General features: G+C 41.4%; 1 protein-coding gene across 1 annotated transcript; it reads left to right on the forward strand.

Moving 5' to 3' along the window:
- The first annotated feature begins 2,847 nt into the window (after nt 1–2,847).
- Nucleotides 2,848–7,599, forward strand: LOC132035054 (uncharacterized). Its single transcript, XM_059425373.1, has 3 exons — nt 2,848–2,998; nt 3,078–3,352; nt 7,099–7,599. The coding sequence occupies exons 1-3, from the start codon at nt 2,848–2,850 to the stop codon at nt 7,597–7,599; spliced, it is 927 nt and encodes a 308-aa protein (XP_059281356.1).
- Nucleotides 7,600–20,643: the final 13,044 nt, after the last annotated feature.

The raw sequence follows: 20,643 nt of genomic DNA on the forward strand, positions 1-20,643 counted from the left end.
AGACTGTTTTGCAACATTGCAAAACACGTCTTGGATTTACGGACCGTATTTCACAATACACAACAAGGCATATTTAACAATGTCATAAAACAGTAGCACTGTATTGTAACATGAAAAATTACGACCATGGAATACGGACCGTATTTCAAAATACTGCCCGTAAACAAGATCGGTCGTAATCCTTCATGACACAACATAGTGCATTGTCTAAAGAAAAATCTTTAAATATGGGTAGTATGTCACTTTATGGACCGCATTTAGAAAGAAAAATAGAAGAAGAAAAAAAGCGAGCAGTCGCCTAAATAAACGGGCAGAGAGAGAAATATAAATGCCGCCTCTTTTCATATTCCCACCATTTCAAAAATAACTCCCACTCCTAACACATCAACCCACGACCTCCCACTACCAAACTCATCATCTTCCACCCCCCATGTCCATAAATACACCAATGTTCCATCAGAAATTCATCATCTTCACCAAATCATACCAAATCTCTCTCCCTTGGTTTAACTACTTCTTGCTGATTTTTCTCTTAAAGTTCTTCAAGGTTGTCATCTAGTATTCATCATTACAAGTATGATTGACACTCTCCACTCTTAATTTATTCAATTTGGTTATGAAATAGTTGGTAGGTGTTGATTACACTAGGGTTTTGTGAAGTTTGTCTTGGTTAATGATCTTGTATTGGGGCAATAATGTCATAAGTTTGTAAATCTCTTGTAAAGTGTGTTGATAGGACCCAAATGGGTTGGAGGGCATTCCATATCTTAAATTTCAATTTCAAGTTTTGTTATGCCCACCAATAGCATGACCCATGAGTAATTGAAATGAATTTGTTATAAAATTGGGTGAATTCTGAGTAACCCAACACCCAAAACAATGTGAAACCATGATAATTGATGTTTTCTTAAGCTACCAACACATACTCTGTTTTTGTGACTGTATGAACTGAAAGACAACTTAGGTTACAGACCGTATTTCACTTTACGGTCCGTATTTAGTCGTTAAATTGAAAAGCCACAAGCAGTGAAGTCAAAAATATGAGATGGCACATTACGACCTGAGTTATGGACCATATTTGGTCATTCAATTGAAAAGCCAAAAAATAGTGAGGTCTGAAGAAATAGAGATGGCACAATACGACCTGAGTTACGGACTGTATTTCACTTTACGGTTCGTATTTTATGCTTACGGTCACAGACAAAAGATAGTTTTTGTGTACAGTTTGTTTGTTTTGGTTTTTGTTTAGTTATTTCATGGCAACTAATAGGATGTGTCTCTTGTAGGGATGGGTCAAAAAAGAAATGCAAAGAAAGAAAGCGGGGCCCCAACGCAAGGGCAAAGGAAAGAAAGTGAGCTCGGATTTTAATTTGAGAGATGAACCCTCCAATTCTAAAGGAGAAAATTCAGGATCCGAGTTCGCAGAAGTTATACCTCCACCGAATGTCAGAGGGGCACCCACACATAGCACATCAACAAGGCCATCTACACCCCCAACCATGACACCATCTAGATCTGAGTCAGAACCCGCCCAGTCTAAAGAGGGGGATTCTAACGCGGAAGCAACAAGCAAAGGGGTGATACAACAAACTGAGCAAGAGAGTAGCTCAGAGGAGCCAAGTCCTAGCCAAGCTCAGGCTGCTGATACAGCACCAAAGGGTCAGAAATTAGCCATCCGGACCAAACATCTGGAAGAAGAAAAACTCAGATTCTCGGTCAATAGTTCAAAACAGTTATATGACTAATGGATGGTCGGGACAACAAATGGGGACAAGCCACAGAGAAGCATATTTGAGGAGCAACGGTTGTTTTTTGAGGGTGGTATATCCACAGCTTGACGAGACCATCAGGATGTATCAGTTAGATGCCTTAACTCATGAGCTAAGACAATATTGTCTGCATGTCGTGAGGGAATTCTATACGGCATATGGGGCTGTGTTGATGGCTCTAAAAAAGCCGAGTCGCGCTTGGCATCAAATACCTATGTTGGAGAAGACAGTTCAAAACTCCCATGTTGATATTTTCTCCAAGGCCATCAACAGAGTTCTATTTGGCAATGACTATGTGGCACCTACCGATTTGAGCCTTTTCCTAGACAAGAGGGCAAGGAAAGACAACAAGTCTGTGAGGGAATGGACTACAGCCACTATCACATCTAAGACACACAAGAAGAAATGGACATATGATGGGAGAGAGAGGATTACTAAAAGTTGCTTGTCGATGGAAGCCAAGTTTTGGTGGACGCTGCTTAGGTACCGGATCACTCCAACCCAGGCTGACAACACCTTTACAACCAGTCAAGCAGTCACTATTGCCACGTTTATGTCGAAGTATCCAATGGATATTGGAGAGCTAATTGCTGAGGAGTTGCATGTGAGGGCACACAAGCCCAAGCAAACCATGGTATTCCCGTGTCTTATCACGCAGTTGTGTAAAGGGCGAGGATATTTCAGCTTTCGAAATGGGAAAACACCATCAAAGCTGTCCATGTGGGAGATTGGAGAAAGAATAAAGTTTCGGGCAAGCATGACAAGGAGGCAGATCAATCCGGTGATGACGACGACACTTAGTTAGAGTTGAGTCAGAGCCATGCTTTTGGGACTGATCCAATAGAACCCGACGTTGATACTACTATTATTGAGCCTATTGCTCCCACTACAGGTGTCCCAGAAAGTGTTACCGCGAGTACTGAGGCTACGGCTGAGGCGGTAGATCTATCGGCTTCCATAGCAGAAGCTGCTAAATTTCAGCCATGATAGCTATAGTCAGATTGTATTCATGGCAATGAAGGCTGAAAGATAGGTAGGGAGAATCCTGCAACAGTTCAAACCAAAGGTGGTGAAGATCATGGAGACATTGATTATGGAGGCTACTACAGAGATTCGTGTGGAGTTACAGAAGAAGCACGAGGTATATCAGGCTAGACTAGATAGCTTTAAGTCTAGATTGGTGACTCGAGAGCAGACCGCACTCGGTGGGGAGTCTGTTTCTTTGAGGAGTGAGTTGGAGAGTCTGAATAAGTGTTTCTTTGAGGAGGAAGTTGGAGAGTCTGAATAAAGAGCTTGAGGTGCTTACAGTGCAAGGTACAACAACCGCACCAGTTCCAACACCACGTGCAACTTTGCCGAGTATCATTCCGGTGATGGATCTGATGGAGTCTGAGGAGGAGGATGATGATAAGTCCCTTGTGTGGGACAAAGGTAAGAGGGTCCGTGAGACATATGTGGATCCTGTGGAGTTGGCCAAGAGATTGAAGAAGACGGAGGTGAAGGATATTCATCAGGCCATCCTTGAGTCCTTAGTTGAGCCACATCGCCGATCAGCCGAGTCCAGTAGTAAGCCGCTTGATGAGGTAGGCTAGTCTTGAGATACGCACAGCGCCTAGGGAACCCAGGTATGACTCCCTTTTCTAAAGATCTTATTATTGATGCACTGAGGACAGTGCTTGATTTTTCTGTTGGGGGTGGTATTGTAAATATGTGTTTAGGAACCCCCCTCGGCTTTTCTTTGCCAGAGTTCTTTTCCTGAGGGGTTTGTTGTCGAAACTGGCATGTTTAGGTTGTTTAGGTAGAATAGAGTAGTTTTGACTTATATGGTAGTACTTTAGTAACTTGTTGCATGCTAATTTTTTACTTTGAAAAAAAAATTTGGAATCCCTCAAAATTTTGATGAATACTTAAGAATAACTATGAATTGACAGGACTGGTTCTTTTCATGACATGATAATTATGAGAGTATTAAGTACGCTGAATGATTGCTTGGGATGATGTGTTAAGCTGAATTCCGTTGCCATTGTGTGTTGTGAGTTTTAGTCTAGTTCACTTATTGTGCTTGCAATCTAAAACTTGCCCGAGTAGTCGTGTTTGCATTCTATAGTTGTGTTGGTTGTGAATTGATCCTAGGCCATCTTTGTGTAACTGGAAACCCTTTCTAAACGCTTTTGTCCATACGTGAATGGGCAATGATCCCTAGTTACCTATTTTGAGCCTATGTGACCAATTTTCTTTGACTAGCCACTAATGAGCCTTTAGCCTTTCTTTGAATAATCCCATTCATTGCACCAAAATCCCTCCTTGACATTATGAATGTGAAAAACGAATAAGTTGGGTGTTATTAGGTGAATTCTATGGAGAATGAGGCTAAAAGCCTAAGTTGAGGGTGGAAGCGAAGTTATATGGTGTAGGGTTCGGTGTTGATATGCATAGTGTTGAAAAAAAAATATGAAAAAAAAAAAGAAGAAGTTATTACTGTTAGTCCCATAAAGTCACACCGACCCTACAGGATAAAGTAAAGAAGCGAAGTAAGAAGGGTGAATAAAAAAAAGTGTAGTGTTCAAGGAGGGCGAGCTACTATTGACCAAATATGCATCCTACTCATCCCAAAGCCTACATCACAACCCTACAAATTCCTAGAGTGATCATAGCTAAGATGTCCAAAGATGAGACTATTGAAAATGAGGGCAAGCCTATGGTATGTGTAAGTGCAATCTGTGAATTTCTTTGTTAGGGTGAGTGACTTCTCTTCTCCTTGGTCTTAGTCCCCATTGTGATGTACATATGTGTGAGGGACATTCTTTGGTCTATGTGAGGGCATTCGGATGAAATTATGAGCATTCTCGAAAAAGCAACGTTTGTGTGTATATTGATGCTGCTGATAATGTTATGACATGCATTGAAACTTCACTGTGAGTTGTAGTGTCCTGAGTATGAGTCGTGTTCTGATTTTGAAAGTTGAGGTGGTTCTTTGTGATAAACATGGATGCCCATAGTTCGAAGATAAAACCATTGTAGTCATTAGTACTCTGTTATATCTAGGTGTTAGATCGAGTCATTGTGTTGTATGACTTGCTTGAGGACAAGCAAAGACTTTAAGGTGGGGGTGTTGATGTGCCAGGAAATTATGGCATATCCAGGGCCTTTTTATGAGAAGTTTTACTTATTTTTAAGCAAGTTAGTGGCAATTTAATGTGTTTTTAGTCTCTTTCAGGTAATGGAACAATTTTGGGATGAAAACTGTTGAAGTGCAGAATTTGGCCTTGATGATAAAATATTGGTCGTATTCTCAAATACGGATCGTATTCTCAAATACGGGCCGTATTCCTTGGGCGTATTTAAAGATAAGCAAAACCAGAAAGGCATGCGGAGAAGATGGTGATATACGAAAACTTTTACGGACCGTATTCCACTTTACGGTCCGTATTTCAAAGCGTATTTAGCATTTGGACACTTGGCAGAAAGTTGAAGTTTTACAAGTTGAAAGACGATCAAGCAGAATATACACCGTAAATCAAAATACGGTCCGTAATCCATGATGCGGTAGTTGCCCAGACCTTGAAGGAAAACTAAGGTGTAAAACTAGTTTACGGTCCGTAATGTGAAATACGGACCCTATTTTGTGTCGTGGGGGACCAAAGTGTAATTCTGTAACTTTTACGTTTCAAAACCTATAAATAATATGATGTAGGGTTTTATTTTGCACCGGTTCTTATTTTCTTGACTTTTGGCTTAGAACATTAAATACTCTCTTTACTTTGGAGATTCAAAACATCAATTCAAGTATTATCAGTTCCTCTTTCCATCCAAAGTAAACAATTATGAATTCTTTAAATTCTTGTTTCTTGTTCTTTGTCATGAGTAACTAAATTTCCTTACTAGGGTTGTGAACCCAATGATGGGCGTTTTGTGCTTGATATACACATAATGGATTATTAAGGTTTATTTATTCTTCATTCTTCATTCATAATTAATGGTTGCAAACATTGATTAAAGCCATAAATCTTTATTTGTTTAGGAAAAAAATTAAGGTTTGGTAAGAATAAATAACAAGAAATCAAAGCTTTAAACTTTGTTTAATAAATTCACTTAGGAATAAGAAGAATTTAGTTGGCACAATTACAATTCTTCAATATTCACTTTGTTCTATTTGGGAAAATCATTGAAAGAGATAATCTTTATTTATTGGAAAATAAAAGAGATTCATATAGAGGTTAAGTGCATTCATGTAATGATCCATTAGAAGTATATTAAGATCAATACCCATGATCATACACCTTATCAAAAGGGGACACAAACTTTGTTTCTTTTACCATAAATTACAATCCAAAGCAATTAGTTAGCTATTAGTCATAAACAACCAACTTTTACAAAAATCACCGGATTAAGACATTAGACCTAAATTAAGCATTTTACGACTTTAGACCTTTTCACACCATATTCCCTGTGGGATTCGACCCCAACCTTGTTGGGTTATTATATTTGAGATCGTCTGCTTTACGCTAATTAAAGGTGTAATTTGAGCGTATCACTATCCACCTCGGGTTTTGAGGCAATTTGGGAGAAGGCTGCAAGGTCATTTGGCCCGGGCTACTATGGATGGCTGCAAGGTCATTTGGCCCGGACACCCATCCTATGGACCACATTTCATCATGATGTCCGAGAAAAAGATCACCTGAAAGAATGTTTGGAAAGTACGGATGAGGGTTTGGCTAAGATTCTAGAAGAGTCGGATCCTGTGATAGTCAGAATGGAGTTGTATCAGACATGTCTTCACATTCAGACCGCCCTTCGAAGGGCCAAAAAGGCCAAAACATGTCAAGCTTCGACATCAGTCGTTAGAGGAGGACTTTGCTGATTTTACCACTTTGTTTATTATAGCCCTATGTCGGCTTCATAATTTTTTGTAATCCCTTCGTGGAAAATATTATTAATCAATGATGATTTTCGGGGCAATATTTCATCTTTACAAATGGCACTTGCATGATTCAAACGATTAGGATAGCCTTGGCTCAAAAAGCCTTAGGAACACGCGTAGTATAATTGTTTACAAATTACATGACTGCTTGCTACATGCTTCACATGCCTACTTGCTATATGAGCTATCATGTATTAAAGCCTGAGTACGATTAATCTATTATTTTAAATTACATACCTAAAATAAAGACCAATTAACTTAAGACTTACCCTAGTTTATCTCCACTCAAAAAGGTTGACTTACAAATGGCAAACCAAGGAGATCAGAACATGCTCACCTAGCAGAAACCGCCGAGATGCTCTCAAGGTTCAGCAAATGGAAGAGCATCTTTAAGAAATAGGAAAGAAGATTGAAGAGGTTGATAGGCTACTGAATCTGGTCGGTAACCCACCGGAAGGGATACCACAGGAACAGTACTATGAGGAGAATTTCTCCGAGGAAGTGAGAAAGTTGGTGATAAACTACATATCACTAGAAAAGAGGCCAGAGACACCTCGAGAAGGAGCCCTAGAAGAGGGAAATAGCAATCAGGGAGCTGAATCCGGCCCATGGATAATGGAGTCAGATCCACAAGAAGAGTCAGAGCCTCAAGAGGAAGCCTTCGAACCACAAGAAGCTGAAGAAGAGCAACCAGAGGAAGTTGAGCCCCAGGATATGGAACAAGAAGAGTCTGAACCTGTGGACATAGAGGTCGAGGAAGACCAAGAGCCTTTTGGGATGTTCCCCGAGTTTCAAGAAGAAGCAAATGATGCGAATGATGAGTCTGACTATTATGCCCTACTAATAAGGGATCTAATTTCTATGCACCCTCACTTGAGTCGGTGCCAGCTACCTCCACCATGGCATTAGGAAATTTTGGAAGAGCGGACCCTCATCCACCTGCCTGGTGGACCGTAGCCTTCAAATCTTGATCTTCCCCGTTCAGAGTGGCTCTTCGACCCGTCAGTTGTAAGGATGTGTTCGAAAAAATGCAAGCTGTGGCGATACCTTGCACCACTTGGGTTAGCATCCCTCTCAAAAGAAGATAAAGGAAAAGAGATAGCTGGCATACTTCACAAGATCAAAGGCCGCGTTAGCATCCCTCTCAAAAGAAGATAAAGGAAAAGAGAAAATGACAGGTACACCGGATAATGGTGGAAATAAGCTCATTCTCCGCTAGGGAGATACCCAAGACCCACAGGAAGTGTTATCTCAAGAAGATGTGATCACAATATTACTAACTGCTGTCACGGCCCTCTAAGAAAAGGTGACTAGGAATGAGGCAGCCAATGCTGACAAGGACACCTCGACTGAAGGAAGAAGGCCTCTTCGCTCTCCTTCACTAAGCTCTCCAATGCCTGAGCACTTCCCCTTCTACCCACCAGGAACCATCCCACCTCCATTAAATCCAACTGACTCGAATCACGTTGGTGTTTCTTACCGCACTCCACCACAAACAAGATACACCCAAATCCTGGGAACCACCCATTCGGTTCCTTCATATCAAACTCCCCAGCCGGTATGCACCAATCCGGCAAATCAACCACATCTTTAAGCTCTGTTAATAGGGAACCACATCTTTAAGCTCTGTTAATAGGGAAAACTATGTCTGTTCCATATAACTTTCCCACTCACCAAACAGTGTCTTTCTGCACTCCTAATGTCCCAAATGAATCTTCTCCAGGATACAAAGAACTTGTCACGACCCAAACCAATGAGCCGTGACGAGTGCCCGACCACTGCTGACCAAGCACTCCTAGACTTATACTTACACTCCTTGAATAACTTGGTGGCCCATGATTAATTTATAACCGAGCTATGCTATCTCCTGGCAAATAACATAATACATCTGCATCGAGGACCCACAACCAACGCATACATATAAACATAAGTGCTAAGAATAGCAGTGCAAGACGACTAGGCCGCTACATATACTGTGCAACAAAAATAAGAGCTGACATAGCTACACGATACTCCTCTATGGAATATGAACTGTAGAGAAGTCAGGACAAGGCCCTGTCACGCCCATATATCTACATATCAAGATAGCATACCAAAAAGGGCTGCAGCTCCAAACCAAATGGAGAGCACTGACTGCAGCTGAGTAGAGGTCCTACTCGGCTAGATCGTCTGGCTGACTACCTTAACCTGCGTGCATGAGCGCAATGTCCACAAGAAAGGACGTCAGTATGAACAGTGTACTGAGTATGTAAGGCATGAATAACAACTTAATAAGAAATATGAAACATAACATGAGATAAAGATGGCCTGTACCTCCAATTGCCTCGTAAGGCAGATATCATTCATGCTTAGCCTTTTCACAAAAACATTCCTCATACATATATAACATAATAGTGCAGCGGAATGTGCAGCTCGATCCATAAATATATTATATTGCTGCGAAACGTGCAGCCCGATCCATAAATATATTATATTACTGCGGAACGTGCAGCTCGATCCATAAATATATTATATTGCTGTGGAACGTGCAGCCCAATCCATACCCATATATCCCGTATCTAGGCATCCCGCGTCTGGGACGATATCATAATAGACCAACTGATCAGGTGGTTATGTGTATATAACGCCTCGCCTTTTCCCATATCCCATATACATATATAATATATGTAGCATTCATGAGAGCCCAAATAAAAGCTAGAACTCTATCGGAGTGATGTACAGTCGGTAACCTCCGATTATCTTATGGAATAATCATCATCCCTTTATCTCACCTTGAAGGAACACGTAACATAAGGTGAGATCAACAACAATGAATTCCAAATCAAGAAAATCAAGAAATAAACTCAATAATCTCATAATGGCATCAAATCCATAAACTTTGAAATCTCTAGAATGGGATCATCATTATCATCATGGTCATCATAAAAAACGTCTTATCTTAATCATCATAAGAATCTTTAAGAATGATAAACTTCTAACTTTTGGGAAATAAGAATGTTATGGAAACATATATAGGGTTGTAAGAAAGAATCATGCCTTCAGAAAGAAAGGGACTAGCCTTAACATACCTTTCGGTCTCCTTGGCCAGTCAATGTTTATTCCTCCAAGCTCGTAAATCTACATGTAAACCATTCATACTTTTGTTAGGCTCAATGTCATACGCCCATATTAAGCCTTCAATTTAATTCCGTTTAGAATCTGCCGAAATTCGGGCAAAGATCTCCCCGTTTATATGCCTAGTCTGAAATCACAATCTAACAACCAACAGCAACAACAAAAATACCAACATCAACAACAACATTATCAATATCAATATGCTCCATAAAACATCCCACACGATGTTTTCCCAATTTCTCAACTAACTAACTTGCTATACGACTATTTAATAACTTTATCCCCATAAATAAACTGAAATTAATACTAGTAAGGAGAGATTCATACCTTTATCTTCACTAGGCTAGCAATAACTTCAATATTCGCCTTGGTCTCAAGCCAAGATTCACCACAATATGATACTTTAATCACAACTATACACTTCTCGAACCTGAATTCAGGAATTGCATGTGTTTTGCGCTAAAATTTAGTTGACGGAGGTTAGGGGAATATTCCAGAGTATTGGGAACTTTTGAGGGGTGTTTGATCTGAAAATAAGGGGGTAATCCCCCTTTTATACTTGTCTAGAGTCGGTTTGCAACGATCTAGAATTTTCTCTGCGCGATCGGGCAGCCTTGTGGCGCTTTCGCGCAGAATTGCTCAGTTGCTCCTCTGCGCGTTCACACTACTTCCTGGTGCGTTCGCGCAGAGTTAGCCTCTGCCCTGGTAGTCCGTCTAGAAACACCTTTAACATTTGATTGCGAGTCGGAATCGATGCACGATTTGTTACGTTGGAAACTAGACTTCCCGAACTTCATTTTAGGCTTTTGTTTCACTTTAAAACTCCTCATATACTAAAGGTTATTCTTTCCCCAAGTTGGCTCATACTTTGTTGTTCAAAGTGACGCTTATCTTTTTCCAAAGTCATACTAACTCAATTCCTTCCACTCAATTCTTTATAGGACCCCCCGGAATTCCTCATATCCATCCTTTACTCATAGAATATACTTAATAATGCTTCTTCCCTTACACTCCGAAGTTGCTTTACTCAGCCGTAGTCCAACATTCTTACGCTCAAATTTGATAAGTGCTTCTCCGCAAGTATGGGGTGTAACAGAACTGGACCACTATGAGGAAATGAAGAAATCCTGGGGGGCTAAACACGACAAACGTGAGAGGAATATGGAAAAGAAAATGGAGGAACTATTGGTAAGGTCCAACAGGACCACCAGAAAGTCCATAGGGTTAAGATATGATGATTTATGCATGCATCCAGACTTGGACTTGCCGGAAGGATTCAAGGTCCTAAAGTTTGAAGTGTTCAATGAAGCAGAGAATCCCAAAGCATATCTTCGTTCCTACTGTGACTAGCTGGTCGGCATTAAAAACAACGAACCTCTGATCATGCGGCTATTTAACCGTAGTTTAACTGGCGAGGCTGCTGAATAGTTCGCAGCCCAAGACATATGTCAATGGTTTACTTGGGAAGACATGGCAGAAAACTTCATGGAGAGATTTCGATTCAACGTCGAAACAGTGCCTGACCGATACTACCTTCAAAAGGTCAACAAAAGTCAACAGGGAACTACAGAGAGTTCGCCAGCCGTTGGAGGGCCGAAGCAACCCGTGTGCAGCCACCAATGTGTGAGGGAGAACTGGTCTCCGTATTTATCAAATCACAGGAACCAGGCTTCTATGATAGAATGTTGTCTATGGCCGGGAGGCCCTTCGCTGAATTAGTCAAGATGGGAGAGGCCATAGAAGATGGTCTCAAGTCTGGTAAGATTATCTACGTCTTCAAAAAGGCATCTGGACAAGCCGCTACGGGAGTCTTCCATAAAAAAATGGAGGACGTGGTAAGCTTATCCCACGTACCATGCCCAAACCTTAAAAGGCGGGAAGAACCACAATCTTCTCAACCAACTCCGCTTACTGTCAATTACCCGACTTCACCTTACAGCCCTAGACCTATATTCTATGCACAACCAGGCTTTACTACTCATACTGGCTTATGCGGCTCCACCAAGTGCCCGAGTACCAAAGACCTATTTACAAAATAGCCTCACAACAAACTTATCAACCACCACAATAGAATTACCAGGCAGCAGCCCATGCTTACCGCCCACCACAAAGAAACCCACCACAAATCCATCCACTACCGCACTACTAAAATCAACCACCACTACCAGCATACAATGCTCCATGTCCTACTTTCGAGAGGAAGCCAGCAAGAGAATTTACGTTACTGCTTTAGCCAAGGGCTCAAATGTTTGGAAGGTTACACGCCGGAGGTTTAATTCAGAAAGTCCCTCCAAAACTGGCTCAGCCCGGGAATAGGTTTTTCAGGGCCGATCAGACTTGCGCCTATTATTCAGGGGGCAATAGGCATAGCACAGAAAACTGCATAAATCTCAAACACAAGATCCAAGATCTGATTGATAAGGGAGAGATCATCCTGGAAAACATAACTCCCAATTTAAACATGAACCCATTTCCCAACCATAGAAACAACGGAGTCCACATAATTGAAAAGGACGAAGACCGGGAAGTTTATAGGGAATTGGTCCCTAGAACGGTTAAGTCTATTAAACAAATAGTAGCTTCCCTCACAGTCCAGGTTCATCCCAATGTCAAGGTCCTGATCCCGACATCAGAAATTCCAAAGGCTATACCAAGTTTCAGAACCTTAGTCCCAGCACCGGTGGTGGCTCAAGTGGAACGACAGATAGTGCCCGCTCCCAAAGAATCAGTCATTGTGCAAGCAGCCATAACCCAAGGCATGAATCGCTCAGGAAGATTTTACACCCCTAAAGAACTGGCCCAAAATGCTGCGAAAAAGGAAAACACCCAGTATAGGGTAATAACCGAAGGAGAAGCCAAAGATTTCTGGCGGCATATGCAGCCAAAGGATTATTAAATTGTTGAGCATCTGAAGAAAACACCAGCATAAATATCGGTGTTAGCACTACTGGCCAGCTTGCCATCACACAGGCAAGCTCTCATGAAAGTGTTAGATGATGCACACGTGCAAGCAGGTACGAGCAGTGAGGATCTAGCAGGGTTAGTACACATGTCATTGGAGAACATAAAATTTGCTTGTCCAAAGAAGAATTGCCAGTTGAAGGAACCTTCCACAACAGAGCTCTCTACATCACTTTAGAATGCTGTGACAAAGCGATAGGAGGGTGCTCATAGATAATGGAGCAGGACTTCGCATTTTTCCTTTAACCACATTAACACAGCTCGGCTAAGACATTCGCCAAATCTACTAGAGCGGGATGAAAGTTAGAGCATTTGATGGGTCCTAAAGTGATTCCTTGGGAGAGATAGATTTGAACATCCAGATTGGACCTGCTTCCTTCACAAAGACAGTTCCAAGTCATGGCAATCACCGCCAATTACAATATGCTCTTGGGAAGACCATGGATACACTCTGTGAGTGTTGTACCATCAACATTGCACCAGGCCGTGAAGTTTGAGTGGCAAGGCCAAGAGATTGTAATCACAGCCAAAAAGGATACATAGAAATATCCTTAAAATCATACCGGTAATTGAAGGAAATCCCAAGAGGTCTGACTTCCACGTGGTGGAATATATCGGGGCAACCCACACTGAAGAGATAGATGACCAACCAATGCCATCAGTATACAAAATGATTGCCTCCACGATGCTGAGAAGTGGTTTTGAGAGAGATAGGGAAAGGTCTGGAAAAAAATTAAAAGGGCATAATTAAACCTGTGCTAATCCCAAAGGAAAACTACCATTTTGGCCTCGATTATATCCCTAGCGAGGATGAGCTCACGAAAGCCATCCAAAGAAAACAAAGGACGAGGAATTTACCTCAGCCTATCCCAGAGTTGTACTAGTCATTTCCTAGGAAGATACAAATAAAGGTAGACGATGAAGCTAACGAGGGTCTAGGATTGTTGTTTCAAGAAAAAAATGTTGCGCGATCATATAAGGCTGCCAAGAGATACTAATCATATGCAGTCTGAGGCCGGGGGAACGCTTGGATAATTGGACATCCAATCCCCTCTTGGCTCCTCGGTAGAGAGATGGGCTTTCTTTAGAAAATCCTTTTGCTAAAAACGGGGATAATTGATCGAGGCTCGACTGATCGTCCTTTTCAAAAATTTACCTTATGATGTTTGATCTGATGTTGTTCCAGATCAGGACCACAGTTTGCACTTAGTTATTTTCAAATTAATGAAAAGCCTCGATTCGCACAAAATCATTTTTTTTTAATAACAATAAAATTCTCGCTATAAAACCTGTATAATGAATAGATATAAAACCTAATTTAACTTTTCCTCACTTTTTCAGTAATAACAGTAATAAAACAATCGAGAATGTCATGACATGTCGTGAAACGAACTAGGAGAATAACGAGCACGAGTACGAGGAGTACGACGAAGAGACGATGATGCCAGAGGGCTTGGTAGATGAGCTGGAAGAATTGGAAAATAAGAAAAAGGCAAACATGGACGAAGCTAAGGTGGTCAACCTCGATGATGAAGAAAATGTCAAAAAAACATGAATCAGCGCTCACTTAGAAATACCACGGAAAGAAGAGCTTATAGCTCTGTTAAAGGAATATGTGGACATCTTCGCCTGGTCATACACTGATATACCAGGATTGATCATTGAAATAATGGCCCACATATTGCCCATAAAAGGAGGCTTCACGCTGGTTAAGCAAAAAACCCGGACATTTAAGTTGAACAAGAGTATCAGGATTAAGGACTAAGTAGAGAAACAAATCGAGTCCGAAACAGTGGAGAAACAAATTGAGTCTAGAATGGTCCTACCCCACTTGGTTGGCCAACATAGTGCCAGTACCCAAGAAGGATGGAAAAATCCGAATCTCTGTAAACTACCGAGATCTCAACTGGGCCAGTCCAAAGGATAACTTTCCCCTTTCGAACATCCACATTTTTATAGACAACTGCACCAAGAACGAGTTATAGTCTTTTGTGGATTGTTTTGTCAGGTACCATCAGATACTGATGAGCGAAGAAGACGCTGAAAAGACAGCCTTCATAACCCCTTGGGGAGTCTACCATTTTTAGGTAATGTCTTTCGGCCTCAAGAATGCCAGTGCCATATATATAAGAGCCATGACTACCCTATTCCATGACATGACTGAGAAATTGAGGTCTATGTGGAGGATGTTATAATAATGTCAAAAGAAAGCCCAGAACATACCACATACCTGCATAAATTCTTTGACAAGCTTTGCAAATTGAACCTATAGCTAAACTCGACAAAATGCACATTTGGAGTGCCGTGAAAATTAAGTTAGCCGAATTAAATTAGACCCCATGAAAATTAAGGGAATTCAGGAACTACCACTTCTCAAAACCAAGAAAAAAGTCATGAGTTTCTTCGGAAGGCTGAACTACTTCGGGCGATTCATAGCCTAGTCAACTGTGATTGTGGAACCAATCCTTAAACTACTTAAGAAGGACGATCCCACAAAATGGACAGAAGAATGCCAAGAGGCGTTCGACAAAATTAGGAAATATCTATCCAATTCTCCCATCCTAGTGCCACCGAGTGCCGTGAGTCCACCGGCACTATACCGCGGTATAAAAAATGCTTTCAGGTGCATGCTCGCCCAACATGACGAAGAGTCTAAAAAGGAACATGCCATCTACTATCTGAGCAAGAAGTTCACGTCCTATGAATCAAGATACACAATCGTAGAGAAAACATGTTGTGCCCTAACCTGGATCTCCCAAAAGATAAGGCATTAATTGTCGATGTTCACCACTCACCTCATCTCTAGAATAGATCCTTTAAGATATATCTTTCGGCAACTGATGCTCGTGGGAAATTTACCTAAATGGCAGAGGCTTCTAACTAAATTCGACATTGTGTACATAGTATAAAAGGAAATCAAAGGGCAAGCCCTAGCCGACTTGCTGGGGGAAAGTCCCGTCGATGATGAACTCGAACCATTACGGACTTTCTTCCTAGACGAGGAAGTAATGGCTATGGAAGAAGAGGTGGTCGAGCTCGACTTGGGATGGAGACTGTTCTTCGATGGAGTAGTCAACTACAAAGGATCGGGTATCGGAGCAGTATTGATATCATAAATAGGACAACACTACCCGATTTCCGCAAAACTCAACTTCAGGTGTAAAACAACATGGCCGAATACGAAGCATGTATTCTCGGCCCCAGAATGGCTTTGGATATGGACATACCAGAGTTGTTGGTAATCGGAGATTCAGACTTGTTCATCAATCAAGTCAAAGGAAATTGGGCAACCAAGAATGACAAAATACTACCATATGTAAACCTGGTACAGAGACTATACGAAAGATTCAAAAGTATTGATTTCAGCGTACTCCGAGGGCTCAAAACGAGTATGCTGACGCATTAGCTACAATCGCCTCCATGATTCAGCACCTCGAGAGTACCCACATTGATCCGCTAGAGATCACTCTGAAAGAAGAATGAGCTCACTGCGCTCATGTCGAGGCAGAGCCAGATGGAAAACCATGGTATGCTCATATCAAAGCGTACTTAGAAAAATGAGAGTGTCCTCCGTGCTTGAGAAGAAAAGAAGAAACCCATCGATAACCATCGAGACTAGCCAATGGATTCTCCCTGAACAAAGAAGTATTGTACAAAAGAACAAATAACCTTGGGTTACTCAGATATGTGGACGCATAAGAGGCCACAAAATTGCTGAAGGAGGTACATGCGGAGGCATGCGGACCTCACATTAATGGATTTATCCTGGCCAAGAAAATCTTAAGGATAGGATATTAATGGATGACCATAGAGCATGAATCCTGCAAATTTGTGCAAAAATGCCATCAATGTCAAATACACGGAGACTTAATCAAGGTTCCTCCGACAGAACTACATGCAATGAGATCCCTTTGGCCATTTGTAGCATGGGGGATGGACGTCATCGGACCCATCGAGCCACCGACATCCAATGGACATCGTTCCATCTTAGTCACCATCGATTACTTCACCAAATGGGTGGAAGAAACCTCTCACAAATCAGTAACCGAGAAAGTCGTGGCTGACTTCGTCAAGAACAATCTCATATGTCGCTTCGGTGTGCCCGAGTCCATCATAACAGAAATGGAGAAAATTTGAACAGCCATCTGATGAAAGACATCTGTGAACAATTCAAGATAACTCACCGGAACTCTACCGCCTACCGGCCACAGATGAATGGAGTCGTAGAGGCTGCCAACAAGATCAAAAGAATCTTGCGAAAGATGATCGATAACTATAAGAATTGGCAAGAGCAACTCCCTTATGCTTTATTGGGGTACAGAACGACCACCCGGACATCTACCGAAGCAACCTCATATCTTCTTGTTTATGTCACAGAAGCGGTCATACCCATAGAAGTAGAAATTCCTTCACTCAAGATCATCCAAGAAGCAGAACTGAACGATGCAGAATGAGTCAGAAATCGCTACGAGCAGTTGGACATGATCGACGAAAAAAGAATGGTGGCAGTATGCCACGGACAACAATACATATAGAGAATGTCTCGAGCTTTCAACAAATGGGTCAGAACTTGACTCTTTCAAATTGGGCAACTCGTACTCAAGTGAGTCTTCCCTCACCAAGAAGAATACAAAGGGAAATTTGCGCCGAACTGGCAAGGACCATACATGGTCAGAAAAGTACTCTCGGGAGGAGCCGTGGTCCAAGCCGAAATGGATGGACAAGAATGGCCCAAAGCTATCAATGCAGACGCACTCAAGAGATACTACATTTAGGACTCCATTTGTATTACACCTCCCATTTTATTTCAAGGAGATTTCGACTTATTGTTGGTGTATACCTTCGGTACGGTAGTCCGCACCGGAGTTTTGGCCATGAGATATTTTGCTTGGTATGTGTACAGGTGTATAAGTATGTATTCTTGACATTTCGAGGGAATTGGAAGTTAGACAAATCGAATCAGAGCAAAACGAAGCCAGGTCGAAACCGACACCCGCCGGGCCGTAGACGGCCCAAGGGACATACCGTCGACACGTCGACGAGCCGTCGCCTGGCACCGTCGACGAGGTTCTGCAATCAGACATCTCAGGTGGAGAATCGACGGCGCACATCGACAAGCCGTCGACATGTCGACGAGCCGTCGACCCCGACCGACCGTCCGTTCCGAAAGTTTCCAAGATCGGGTAAAAATATAAGCTCCCACATTTTAATTCATTATTTCTCCCCAAAAAATCGACTCATATCTCTCTGAGAACCCTCTAAAACCCTCTCTCTATTTCTATAACAATCTATGCCAAGAAATTAAGATCAAAAGCCAAGATTTAAGAGATTCATATACTAGGAAGCCTATTAGGGTTTTGTGAAGGGTAAGAATTCCTTTGACATACAAGTGGAGGATTTCATTCCTAATGGAGTAGAGTAACTCAATTTATTTAGAAAGATTAAGGTAAGTTTTATGATTCTCCCATGTTATTTAAACTATTGAGGGGTTGGAAGACTTGGATTGTGGAAAGATGGGGGACATGATGTGCAAATATGGAAAATAAAGATTTTTTTTTAAAACATGACTTGAATTGAATCATAGTTCTTGATATGTAATGAGTGCAATCTTGCTATGAATAGTAGTAAAGATGTTGTAGAGGCATTGTTTGAGGATAGACACGGGATGGTGCCATAGCTAGGGTTATAAAGGAGTGATTGGGAATGTTTGGGATTGATAATGTCTAGCTTGATGAAGTTGTTGATTAAGAGATGGTGGGTGTTGTTGTGATATTGGGAGTTATTATTATTATTATAATGTGGAGGAAGTCATCGAAATAAAGGAAGATGTTACCCGATTTTCGTTAGCTTTAGTTAAGCATAAATATGTCTTCGATTTTCTAATTTTAGTACGAACTTCCTTGAAGGTAGAAACGTGAGCATTGGAGAGAAGCATTCAAGTGATAGAGTTAGCGAATCATAAAGGTATGTAAGGCTAGCCCCTTCATTTCTAAGGCATGATTCCTCCGACCTTATTTTTCTTACTCTCCGTGACTTTCTTGCGTTCCAGGAAGAATATGAGTCAATGTATATAGAGCCTCTTATGTGATAACAAGAGTGAGAGATATGTTATGAATACGATAAAGGTAATGAGGATGAAGAGTTTAAGTCTGAAGAATTTTAAAGCAAGATATAATGTCCATGAAGTTAATGATCCTATATATGGTTCCATTGATGTTCTTCCTTGTGTACACTCACCTTAAAATGTTAGTCCCTTCAAGGTGAGATATGATGAATATGATCACTCCATAATGAAATCGGGGGTTCACAACCTTATGTCACCCCGACATATCCATAGTTTCCTCCAAGTTCTAATGTATGTGTTATAATAAATGTAAGATGATGCTAAGTTTATGATAAGGTTATGATAAGTTTATGTTAAGGTCATGATATGCCTATGAGATGTATGATAATGATAAGTCTATGTTGAGCACATGATGATACAATTCCACCGTGCCCGAATGGCTGGACATGTCACCGCTAATGCGGGCTGCTTATGAGTACACCGTGCCTGAATGGCCGGACATGTCACCGCTAATGTGGGCTGCTTGTGATTCCACCGCTCCTAGAAGGCCGGACATGACCACCACTAGTGGGCGGCGTATGATGGTACCCGAACGCGGGTAAATAAGGATTATATATGTGATAGGTCGATGTATGTTAGATGTTTAAAATGCATTTACTCTTAAAGGCTAAGCAGGTTATGTTTTCACCTTATGTTCATGATTTCTTTATTATGCTCATTTTAATTAAGCCTTACATACTCAGTACAATGCTCGTATTGACGTCCTTTTCTTTGGACGCTGTGTTCATGCCCACAGGTAGACAGGGAGGCGATCCAGACTCGTAGCAGCTATCAGCAGATTTTGAGAGCACTCTATTATTCCGGAGGTGCTACAGATTTACTATTTTGTGTGTATATATATGTTTTGGGCACAACGGGGTCCTGTCCCGTCCATATGTCTAGTACTCTAGTAGAGGCTTGTAGATACGTATGTGTAGGTAGTATGGTCTCACGATTTCCCATTTGTATATGTATATTCTTTTGATAGCCAAAGGGCTTATGTATATAAAGGTAATTATGTTTCGAAGTGAAAATGGTTTCCCTACGATTAGAAGCACGAGATTAATGAATGAGCGCAGGATGAGTATGATGATTAGTAGTACGAGCGGTGCTCGGTGGTTAGCCCCGGGTACCCGTCATGGCCCCTAGTGGGGTCGTGACAATTTGCTTGTAATCACATTATCATTTCCCCATAATTGTATTTTTTTGCTTGTAATCACACTTTTGTAATAAAATAGGGGAAAACAGTCATCCATGTATTGAACTACGCAATGACTTGACTTCCCCACAAACCATGGGGATACATAGGCAGTCTATATCGGACCCGGTCATATTATTAGTAAAAACCAAAAACTCAATTATTTTATTTTGAACTACGTTCGACTTAATTTCCCGCTGCGACAGGATACGTAGGCGCTTTCGAGCTCTGTCATCACAAAAGAAAAACCCAAGAAACCCTTAGGAAGTCTCAGAGACAAAAAGTACGGAGGAATCAATAGGATCAGAATATAAGGATCGACGCAAGAGTTTAACATCAACCCTACATTGGGCAGTAAATTTCCCCTGAGAGACCTCAAAATTTCCCCCTTCGAAGAAATCAGCAAAGAAGATGACAAGCCCAGACCATACACTAGGGCAGCTCTTTTGAGGTAACCTAAAAAATTCCCGCACTACAAGATGAAGAAAGAGTCAATCAAATCAAGACCTGAAACTAGAGCAGATTTTTTGAGAAAGATCTCAAAATTCCACTAGTTCAGGGACTTAGCAACGAGATC

This window comes from Lycium ferocissimum, chromosome 10, assembly GCF_029784015.1.
Source record: "Lycium ferocissimum isolate CSIRO_LF1 chromosome 10, AGI_CSIRO_Lferr_CH_V1, whole genome shotgun sequence".
Lineage (NCBI taxonomy): Eukaryota > Viridiplantae > Streptophyta > Magnoliopsida > Solanales > Solanaceae > Lycium > Lycium ferocissimum.

Excerpts from the sequence above, each read along its gene's own strand:
- LOC132035054 (XM_059425373.1), top strand. The coding sequence starts at position 2,848 with ATGGAGACATTGATTATGGAGGCTACTACAGAGATTCGTGTGGAGTTA. Across the intron at positions 2,999-3,077 it reads GGAGTCTGTTTCTTTGAGGA|TGCAAGGTACAACAACCGCA; the intron begins GTGAGTTGGAGA and ends AGGTGCTTACAG. Across the intron at positions 3,353-7,098 it reads GTAGTAAGCCGCTTGATGAG|ATTGAAGAGGTTGATAGGCT; the intron begins GTAGGCTAGTCT and ends ATAGGAAAGAAG.